The sequence below is a fragment of the Arvicola amphibius genome, chromosome 14 (assembly GCF_903992535.2).
Source record: "Arvicola amphibius chromosome 14, mArvAmp1.2, whole genome shotgun sequence".
Lineage (NCBI taxonomy): Eukaryota > Metazoa > Chordata > Mammalia > Rodentia > Cricetidae > Arvicola > Arvicola amphibius.
The window spans coordinates 19,493,060-19,504,527 of record NC_052060.1 but is presented as its reverse complement, the minus strand read 5'-3'; the positions used below and the strand labels follow the sequence as shown (position 1 = coordinate 19,504,527).

The window sequence follows — 11,468 nt, the reverse complement described above, 5'->3', positions numbered from 1 at the left end:
CAGGGTCTTTCTACATAGCTCGGGTTGTCCTGGAACTCACAGGACTAGGCTGTCCTCCAACACACAGAGAGATCTGCCTGCCTCTGCTCATGAATGTAGCCAAATAATGCTGAAGTAGTTTTTTGTTGTTCTTTTTTTTTAAAAAAAAAACTTTTATACTACCATTATTGTGGAGTGTATTACATTATTATATGTGCATTATTGTGCACAAGTGCAAGTGCCTGCCATTCATCTGGCGTTCAAAGGAACTTGTTTTCTCTTTTCATTTTTACGTAGATTTTGAAGATGGAATGCCAGGTCACCAGGGTTACATGACAAGTGCCTTTGAGCCATTTCCCTGGCCCTAAAAAGTAGCTTTAAAAGAAAAGAAAGGGGGAAAAAAAGAATAGGATTGGATGGACTTTGACTTAAATTCAGTCTCTTTTGATCCCCATCCCTCGAAACTTGGTTAATTGGTGAAATCTTTACGGGCCTCATTTTCCCCATCCGAGGCTAAACTGTGTGATGTAGGTTCACTGGGAGGACTATGTGAGGTAATGTCTACAGGGCATGGAACATTCTTGAAGATCACGGTGGGCAGATCCCATAAATGTGTGTTCCCTTACCTCCCACCTTCCCTAACTTTCTTCCTTATTGTAGACTGTCTCACTAAAGTCACCCTTTGGTGAGATTACTCAGTCACCATTGCCAACCCTTCCATTTGAATGTGAGGTACAAAAGAATCCCAGTGACTCAGTCATATGGTATTTCATTTCCTTACAAATAATAGATCGTATTAATGTTATCCAAGTACACCCTCCTGATGAGGACAGATGATTTGGGAGTGGGTGGGGGCTTTGTAATATGAAGAAGCTATTTTATTTGGTGGAATTTGGTTTTTTATTTATTTGGTGTACTTTCTTTTTCTATTGGAGATTTTGAACGAACACTGTCAGAATCCATAACACCAAAAAATGGTTGTGAAGTAGGACTGGGGGGAAGAACCCATATTGTTGTACCTTGCATTCCCTGGGGTCTAGTGTTCTTTGTGTTGACATGGGATTATAACTAGTAAGTCAGTCAGCAATCAGAGTGGAACCTACCCTTAAACCGGGAAGGTCATTCTGTCTGTTCAAAGAGATGCAAAGACGGGGGACGCAGAGGAGGAGGTAGAGAGCGAAGCATGACCCTCACCATTCCCAGCATCAGAGCCCAGACAGTCCCTGCTCTCCACTACTCCATCTTCCTTCCTTATGATCAGTGTGTTCTCTCACAGCCTTGTGTGTGAGAGAGGCGTGGTTTCAAGTTCTTCTCTTCTTGGTCCTGGGGCTTTGGTCCCTACCTGGTTATGGCAGGAAGCGATCTGGTACAGAAAAGTAGAAGGTTTGAAAGCTGTTAATGGGCTAGGCTGGTACCTCTGCTCCTGCAGCCCAGGGCAGAGATACCTCTGCTCCTGCCATGAATGGCACAGAAGAGACCTCCTCTTCGGCCGCAGGAACTCTACAGTTCAGGGTCTCACTCATCCTCTTATCTCTGGCATCAGGGCACAAGGCAGAGGCTTAGTTTCCAAATGAAGGAATGAAGAAGAAGGAGCTCAGAACCGGGAATCAGGAGCTGTACATTGGAAACCCAGCTCACACATTAGCTAAATATGACCTTGAGAATACCACTTAGTCACAGTAAGGAGGGCTTCTGTTCCCAGAAGTGAAATGAGACCACGGGTCTAATAATGTCTGAGGTCTTTCTAGTCCCACTGCTCTGAGAACCTATGAGCTTCTCAGATTTTCCAGTTATCCAGCAGCTCTGCTATCTGACACCACACATTGTGGTGTTCTGGGTTTGGAGGTATGGGTTTGTGGTAGAGTGCTTATCTAGCGTACTTACGGTCCAGGGTTCACCAGCGGACACCACACAATGAATAAACAGAAGTACACTCTGACAAGTAAAAAATATCTACTCTAGATAATGCGTAGATAGATATTCCTAACTTTCAGAAAATCAAAACAGAGAAGGATAAACAGTTAATAGCAAAGTGGTAATGAGTATATTTCACTTTTTGAAAATTCACAGCAGGGCTCGTAATTTTCAAACCTGGGCGTCACCATTCAGACTTAGACTCCTTTCGTGGTGATGGAAAGTTCTGTATTCCGTGCTAAGCAGTAAAGTAGTGGTTTGCCACACGTGACTATGGAGTGCTTGCTCTGGGGCTGGTATGACTGAGCAACTGAAGCTTAGCTTTGGCTTCATTTTATTTGAAGTAATTTAAATCGCTGTAGTTGGCTGGATGGAACCTGTTGAACAGTATGAGACATGTGCTCCATAAAGACATCACCTCTCTATCTCTCTATCTCTCTGTCTCTCTTTTCCTCTCTGTCTCTCTGTCTCTCTGTCTCTCTCTGTCTTTGTCCCCCACCTACCCACCACTAAAGTGATTGGTACAGGTACATACTTGAGAAATGCCATCTTTTTTTTTTGGTTTTTTTTTTTTTTTTTTTGAGACAGGGTTTCCCTGTAGTTTCTAGAGCCTGTCCTGGAACTAGCTCTTGTAGACCAGGCTGGCCTCGAACTCAGAGATCCGCCTGCCTCTGACTCCCGAGTGCTGGGATTAAAGGCGTGCGTCACCACCGCCCGGCTGAGAAATGCCATCTTTTGGCAGATGTTCAACAGTGCCCAGGGAAGGAAAGGGTCCATACTTGGTGTCCACTGCCCCGAGTTAGGAATCCCTACATGCTTCCTTATACCCACCGGCTAACAGACAACGACTGGAAATACACCCAGCCATGCTGCCCTTCCTTCCTCAAGTGTGACACCCTGATTGTGTCCTGTTCTAGGCACCAGAAACCAAGATGAATAAGGACTTCATTGAGGAGTCAGAGAGTCACAGAGTGGATGAAGACAGGAAAATCCCTCTGAGCCGGAGCTAGTGAAGGCCCCTTGTTTTGCTTGAGAGCCAGCTTTGAGTGTGTGAAGGGTAACGATACAAACGTATCTGGTGACTTTTCTCTGTCCCTGGCTCTGCCGGAAGGTGAGCCAGCAGTGCTGTTATGCTGCTCCTCAGAGCTTAGTTCAGATGTGGAAGCTATGTAGGCACTGCAGGCCAGTTCCTCTTCCTTCCTTCCTGGGTATCGTTACCTGTACAGAGATTCTCACTCCTTTAGAACAAGTCTACTGAAAACAGGGCACACATGACCTTTAGAGAGCGGTCAGTGGCTCCAGCATTGAGCTCTGCCAAGCCAGGCCATGCAAGGCATGGCGGTAGCACTGGATACCACCCAGGGCCAGAGCACAGCTGTTGGTAAGCCCGGCCAAGGGCATGCTCTGCTGAGAGCATTTGTTACAGAGGGTGGAAGAATTCCAGAGCTGGAAGCAGCCTTTAAATAAACCCCAAGTCCTTCCTTCTAAAAATGAAGAAACTGGGACTCAGAGAGCCAAGCCACCCAGTGAATGAGTTACAGGGCCGAGACCAGAACCTGGGTTTCCTGATTCCTAATCTATATCTCTTTTCATTTTGATCAATATTAGAATAATAATGCATGGGCTGGAGAGATGGCTCAATGGTTAAGAGCACTGCCTGCTTTTCCAAAGGTCCTGAGTTCAATTCGCAGCAACCACATAGTGACTCACAACCATCTGTAATGAGACCTGGTGTACATGCAAGCAGAAAGATGTATACATAATTAACAAATAAATCTTATTTATTTATTTATTTATTGGTTTTTCAAAACAGGGTTTCTCTGTAGTTTTGGAGCCTGTCCTGGAATTAGCTCTTGTAGACCAGGCTGGCCTCGAACTTACAGAGATCCGCATGCCTTTGCCTCCCGAGCGCTGGGATTAAAGGCGTGCACCACCACCACCCTGCCAAATAAATCTTTTAAAAGGAAAAGAAAAGAAAAATAGTGCACAACTCTATTCTTGAGCTGATGCAAGCCTGGAAGATAGATTACTGTCTTCTTCTTGCTTAATGATGTCCAGAATACTGAGTGACAGAGAAGCAAACAATTAACAGAATATATTCATCATTTAATAAGAATACTAGTATCATGCCACAGGTAGATGCACAGGAAATGGGCTGAACAATATGGGAGAACAAGAGATTACAGTTTTTTACTTTCTGATCTAATCAATGTGATTAGAAGGAAATGTGAGACTCAAAGGACGGGGACAATTCATATCCCTCAAGACAGAAGGTGCAGTCAGCTGGGATGAAAGGTGGAGCGAATGGAACACTCCCGCTTCTTCCCACTGGAGAATAGCAGCACAGGCAGATTACAGAGAGGAACAGCCAAGGGAAACAGAGGCCGATAAGGAAAGTGGAGGGTGCTTTCCCCTGGGCGTGAGCCAGGCCTGTCAACATTTCCCAGTCAGCGCTGTTGCCGGAAAGGGCTATGCTCTCGGGGAAGAAAAGTCAGGCTGGCAGTGCCTCAGAACAGCTTTGTAGAAGCCTCCCCCATCATACCGCCGACGAGGCAAGAAGCTACTGGAGCTTAGAAATAAAGTAAGTGCCAGAGTCCACCCCTGGTCAAGGAGGAATGAAAATGAAATCAAATGGAAAACATTCCAGGCAGGCCTGATCTGGCAGGATCTATTTGTAATCTCTTGTTTGGAGGGGGAGAAAAGTCTAGCTTTGAAACAGACATTTCTAAAGCCAAAATTACAGAGGTTGGAGAGATGGCTCAGATGTTAAGAGCCCTGGTTGTTCTTAGAGAGGTCCTGAGTTTAATTCTCAGCAACCACATTGTTACTCACAACCATCTGTAATGAGGTCTGGCGTCCTCTTCTGGCCTGCAGGCTTGCACACAGACTATTTACTGTATACATAATAAATAAATAAATCAAAAAACCCAAACCAAACCAAAAACAAGCAAGCAAGCAAACAAAAAACAGAATTACAGAGGTTTTGTGTTAGTCATTATCTTATAGAAGCTATGTGTGGTCTCAAGTGCCAAGCCCAATAGAGAGTTCTGGAAACAGCTTCCTCTCACTTCCTCTCCCTTGAGACCACACTCAAAGTTGGCCATCTTCATTGGGTTACTTGGTCCAATGCTTTGTTCAGAGAATAGAATATTTGGAGTAGGAAGAAGAATGGTAGCTGAGGGTCCCTACCAGGAGGAACTTGGTAAAAGGAATCCTGACTCCCTACCCACTAAGCACCTGCACCCTCTGGAGTCGAAGGGTAGCTCTTTACCTTGCACAGGTGAGATCTTCCGACTCTCAAAGGGGCTTCACTTTCTCTCAGCTCTTTGCTATTTTCGCCTTCGGGTCCTGCGGCTCTTACAGCGGGGAGACGGGGGCCATGGTTCGCTGCAACAACGAAGCCAAGGATGTGAGCTCCATCATTGTTTTGTTCGGCTATCCCTTCAGGTGAGTAGGGCTTGGCTGTGGCCCCGTGCCCTCCTCTCACTAGGTTAGCAGGGCTTTCTTCCTCCTCTGCTCCTACCAACCTCTCCTCATTTCTTCCTGCTCATAGGACATGCAACCTAAGGACCATTTGCTGTGTGCCGCTCTAGATCAAAATAGAACAAGACCTGGCTCATTCTGTCTTTTAGCCATTTCAGACACTAACCAGAGCGGAAACATGGGCTATATCATTGTTACAATGTTCCAGTCCAACTCCAGCAATATCAGCTCACCACAACTCAGAGAGAAACCAGCTGTTGGGGTGGGGGGCCAGGGGACTCTAGGAGTCTGGACCAGTGACAACTCCCTTTGCCCCTCTGCAGATTCCTCAGCACCTTGAAGGAGGGAAACCTGTTAGAGTTTAGATGTTAAACAGTAGATGTGAAATGCTCACCCGATGTCACCCAAATACAAGGAGGTGCATTTTTTTTTTCGGTTTTTTGAGACAGTGTTTTCAAGACAACTTTGGAGCCTGTCCTGGAACTAGCTCTTATAGACCAGGCTGGCCTTGAACTCACAGAAATCTGCCTGTCTCTGCCTCCCAAGTGCTGGGATTAAAGGTGTGCACCACCACTGCCTGGCAAGGAGGTACATCTTCACCAGGAAGTAGAAAAGGACACTCACCCCTGAGTATTTGGGAGCCTAAGGAGGGGCAAATGACTGTTCAGAAGGGGATTGGGGCAGAGCTCATCTTTTCCAAATATCTGAAACCATTTCAGCCTCCAGTTTAGATTAAGTATCTCTTCTACACAACAAGTTGTATTTCCCACTCTATTCTGTTCGTTGTAGCCAAATCAGGGAGGGCTAAATCAAATCTGTGAATGGGAATTCAAACTTTAATTTGACCACCGTTTAATACAGGCTTGTGTGTTTCTAAGGGCAGAATGAATCTGATTTGTCTGGTGGTTTGACTATCAGAAATAGTTGGGCTGTCTATCTGTTAGTGACTTAAAGGTCCCTCCAGATACATAGAGATTCAGGATGACCATTTCTGGCCAGGTGGATGGGTATGGTGTGGATACTGATGGAGCTTGGAGGGAATCTTAGATGAGGGCTATAGCTTAGTGCTAAAATCCTTGCCTAGCATGTGTGAGACCCCATGTTCAAACCCCAGTACTACCAGGGGAGAAATGAGTAGAATCTTGAGGTAGCTCCTGTCTTGACTGCAAGATTTCCTCAGTTCTTACCTACATGACTCCTTTCCAGGGTGAGAGCCAACACAGGGGTCCTTCTTGGGCAGGGAGAGAGGGGCTGGCCCTGGCTCAGCATGGCTTCCATTGCCACCTGCAGGTTGCACCGGGTCCAGTATGAGATGCCCCTCTGTGACGAAGACTCCACCTCCAAAACCATGCACCTCATGGGAGACTTCTCTGCCCCCGCCGAGTTCTTTGTGACCCTTGGCATCTTTTCCTTTTTCTACACAATGGCTGCCCTGGTCCTCTACCTGCGTTTCCACAACCTCTACACAGAGAACAAACGCTTCCCCCTGGTGGTGAGTGAGCACAGCCCAGAGGATGGGGCCAAGAAATGGAAGAGCTCTTTGTTAGAAGGCTGAAGTCAAGAGCTGGAGGGGAGGTCAAAAGTGATGTCTTCTCCAAGTCCTTCATACCTGTGTGTGGATTGGACCTCTGCCATACCAACCTCGCTTGGTTTGTTTGCTGCCAGAGGAGGCAGGATCTAGAGCTAACCTAACTGGGTTCAAATCCTAGCGCTTGCTCATAGTAGCTGTGTGATATTAGACAAGTTACTCAGCCTCTCTCCACATGAATTTCCTTACCTCTAAAATGAAGGTGAAGCAATGGGCAAGTGTTTTAGAAGGATGAAATGAGCATTCACGTACTGCATACAGTTATTCTCGATGAGAGCTATCTATTATTAGTAGTATTTCCTTTCTCTATATTTCAGACATTCAAGATGGGAAGTAGGCTTTAGAGACCTCAATTATTTTCTAAATCTGCATTCTTTGTTACTTATAGTTTGAATAGTGGTGTCCAAAGGGAAGAGAGGAAAGAGTAGAAAATTTAAGTCACTTGGCTTGCAAGGAGGGAGGGTTATCAGCTGTTGCCTTGGCAGCTCCTTGCCTGACCTTAATTCTAAGGGCAGGGGCATGGCAGTCTGAGTGGCAGCATTCCTTTGGTGGCACTGAATAGAGGCCTGTAGGATGGGAAGGGACATCTGTCATGGGACCTCAGGATTCTAGTGTGACAAGTGGGTCATTCTGAACATGTCTTCTTCCCTCCGCTCTTCCTAGGACTTCTGTGTGACTGTCTCCTTCACCTTCTTCTGGCTGGTTGCCGCAGCTGCCTGGGGCAAGGGCTTGACTGATGTCAAAGGGGCCACGCGGCCATCCAGCCTGACCGCAGCCATGTCCGTGTGTCATGGAGAGGATGCAGTGTGCAGTGCCGGGGCCACACCCTCGATGGGGCTAGCTAACATCTCTGTGGTGAGACCCGTGTCTGGGAAAGGCATGCTAGCCCAGCTGTCCCAGCTAGCTGGTTCTGAGAGGAATAGAGACAGGCTGTGCAGCTAGACTAGTAACCCCTGCGTCTGATATTGACCTGAGAAGATATTTTTGGATGAGAAGAATCTGAGTCACTCCTTTGCCACTCTTAGCTGCTCTGGAGGTTGCCCCTTCTTGCCTGTTTGGCCATGTGTCTCGTGAGAGCATGTGCAGAGGGAGCTTAGGGCCATGATGGGGCTCAGAGCTGTGAGTGGGCCAGTGTGAGAGAGAAACTGCCCCCTTGTCACTTAGTGGGTGTGGGGGGCAGTGAGTTCAGCTGGCAGAAGATCCAAGCTGTTACAGTGTTGAGAGACAGCCACATAAGCAGGTAAACACCCACCTACAGCACTGAGCTGCTAAAATGCCCCCTTGTCACCTCAGCTGTCCCATACCCCACTCAGAAATTGCCCCAGACCTCCTCAAGGCCCACAGCTGAAATGTTTCTCCGCCAGTGCATCAGGGAGCCTTCTGAAACCATGCACATAGGTTTCTCTTCCAGTTTCTAATTGTAAACATTTTCACATACCCAGCAAAACTGAAATTTTTTTTTACAGGGATGGCCTACATAGTCACCACCTAAACAGTAACATTTCATTGTACCTGCTTTCTATGTATTTATCCATCTTTTCTTTTCTTTTTTTCTTTTTCTTTTTCTTTTTTTTTTTTGGTTTTTCGGGACAGGGTTTCTCTGCAGCTTTTTTTTAGAGCCTGTCCTGGAACTAGCTCTTGTAGACCAGGTTGGCCTCGAACTCACAGAGATCCGCCTGCCTCTGCCTCCCGAGTGCTGGGATTAAAGGCGTGCGCCACCACCGCCCGGCTCCATCTTTTCTTATCTATTATTTTTGTTTTGATTTTTGAGACAGGGTCTTGCTGTATAACCCGAGTTGTCCTTGAACACATATAGCCCAAGCTGCCTTTGAATTCATGATCCTCTTGCCTCAACCTTCTAAGTACCAGGATTAATGATTCGTGCCGCTACACCCAGCTTTTCTTTTCATTTGTGTTTCAAGATTCTCTCTGTTGGGTGACTCAGACTGGTCCAAACTCACAATCTTCCCTCTTGAAATGCCTAGGTGCTGGGATTGCACAGGTGTAAGCCATCATGTCTGGATTATTGATCTTATTATTACTATTTTGGGAAAGAGTCTTACTATACAGCTGCGGCTGGCCTGGAACTTGCTATGTAGAACAGACGGGTCTCCAACTCATGGGGATCCGCTTGCCTCTGCCTTCCAAGTACTAGGACTAAAGGTGTGTGCCACCATGGCTAACTCAATCCATTTTTGAAAATGCTTTTCAAAGTGAATTGCGAACATCAGTTCTTTTGTTCCTAACTACTCTTTTGTTAGGTTTTTGTTTTTGTGTTTTGAGATAGGGTCTCTCAGTGTAGCACTGGCTGTCCTGGTATTGTCTTATGTAGACCAGGTTGGCTTCAAAATCACAGAGACCCACCCATCTCTACCTCCGGAGTACTGGGATTAAAGGCATGCGCCACCACCCCTCGCTATGTTGTCAGTTTTTCAAAACATTTAAAATAAATACTTGAATAGATCTGGTGTGATACCACACCAGTAGTACACACCTGTAGTACCAAGATCCTGTCAGGCAGAGGCAGGAGGCTTTCAGGTTCTAGAACAGGCTGGGGACATAGAGAAAGCAAACAACAGCAACAACAAGAACAACAGATGTTTGAACAAAGCCTTCTCTCTAGCCCTAGAGGAGTACCTTGGACAGCTCCAGGCTCACTCACCTCAAGCAGGCTGCCTAGTTTTCTTTGATTTACTTAGCATTCCTAGGGCCAGATTCAGCTAGCAACCAAGCTACACTGCGCATGAGCACTCTGGATAGAGTTTAGCCGCTTTCGCTGGAGAATGGCCTTGAACCCTGCCTCTCTACCTGGTTCTCTGTGCTCTTCCTATTCCCCTTTCTCCTACGGCTCCTCCTCGACTGTTCTCACAAACGCTCCTGATTTCTTTTGTAGCTCTTCGGCTTTATCAACTTCTTCCTGTGGGCTGGAAACTGTTGGTTTGTGTTCAAAGAGACACCGTGGTACGGACAGGGCCAGGACCAGGGCCAGGGCCCCAGCCAGGAGAGTGCCGCAGAACAGGGGGCAGTGGAGAAGCAGTAAGCAGCTGGCTACTCCCGAACTGGACAGCACCTCATCATCTCTGCCGGCTTCCACAGGACCTTCCTCCTCCTCTAACTCCCTTCCCCCGTCATTCTGGGCTTTGAGATTTGAGACAATGGATGAGTAGGCAGGCATCAGCTATTGGTTAGCTGGGCAGCCCTCCACTGACTCCCTCATCCCTCATCTTGCTGGAACTGCACATGGCAGGAACTCGGTACTTCTTGTCTACCTGTCTGGACTCAGGCATCCTACTGGGCTTTAATTTGTGCCCTCAAGCCTCCGAGAGACAGCCTGTGCTTGCTGCAGGTGAGGCCAAGAAACTAGAGTCCTGATACTGATTTCTAAAAGCTGCTCTCTGTTATAATTTGTCCAGTCTCAGTGCAGTGAGGAGGGGGGAAGTCAGCTGGCAGCCTTGCCCTGATTCCTGTCTGCAGAGCCCAGCAGTGGTTTGATGACATCTCTCCATTGCTGTCATCTAGTCTCTGTATCTTATCTCTAGCCCTGCCCCCCCCCCGCCAGCCCCATGTGCTCCCCAGTCTCCTCTCTGGCCTCTCTTTGTCCATAGCTCCCACCATGTGTGAAACAGGGAGACCCATTACCCTATCCAAAGGCCCTTTAAGGGTCCACACGAGGCCTGGACTCAGTGGGAGCAGACAGAGTTGCCGTTGCACCGCAGCTTCGAGGAAGAAAGTCAGGGAAGTTGCTGACGGAATACATTTTCTGTCCCCTCCGGTCTCCCTCAGCTGGAACACTGTCATCAGCTCCCCAAATTCCACTTACTAATGGAACCCCTAACTTCCTCGTCCTTGGTGGGCTTGGTTTTGTCTCACCCTTAGGAAACAAGATGAGAAGGCTAGGAATATTTCCACTTCCTTCTCCCACCCCACCCCACCTGTCAGTCCATCCCCTTTCCCTGACCTTTTGGAGATAAGGCATTTAAGATCCTTTTCTTTTTTTTGCAAGTCTGCCTAGGCCTTCCTTTCATTCCTGTGGGCTGTGGGCGGGCCGAAAGGACCACCATGAGGCTGAGATACCCAGCAGTCCCAGGACACGAAGAGATGGGCCCACTTGTCCCTTACTGTCTGCTCATTTTCTCAAACCAGCACCTTTTTCTAGGTCTTTTATACCTCTCCTTTCTTACCTTTGCACAGAGGTGTTCTCTCTCCTCATCTCTCGAAGTCCTCCCTCACTTCCGTATGATAGCGGACTCTACCCCTTCCCCAGTCCCGGGCAGCCCGATGCTATTGGTGCTTCTTCACTTCGGGACCCAGTTCCATATTTGTCTTTGGTGTGTCTCCTTTTCCCGACACTTCCATCCCTCCTCAGTCCCCAAGGTCTGAGGGTACCAATTGAGGAAATATCATCTGCCCCCTACCCAGGTCAAAACCCCTCAGTCTACCCTGGCAGAAGGGCTGCTCAGGGAAAGATGAAGAAGGAAGAATCCAGCCATTTACCAATTTAGTG

The 11,468-nt window shown here is 47.4% G+C and overlaps 1 protein-coding gene across 1 annotated transcript in view; it reads left to right on the top strand.

Annotated features, from left to right (window-relative positions):
- Sypl2 (synaptophysin like 2) overlaps nt 1-10,004 on the top strand; it is a 13,400-nt gene extending 3,396 nt beyond the window's left edge. The window contains exons 3-6 of the mRNA XM_038312050.1: nt 5,216-5,340; nt 6,667-6,868; nt 7,628-7,819; nt 9,858-10,004. Of these exons, the coding sequence (XP_038167978.1) occupies nt 5,216-5,340; nt 6,667-6,868; nt 7,628-7,819; nt 9,858-10,004 (666 nt within the window). The remainder of the gene's footprint in view (nt 1-5,215; nt 5,341-6,666; nt 6,869-7,627; nt 7,820-9,857) is intronic.
- Nucleotides 10,005-11,468: the final 1,464 nt, after the last annotated feature.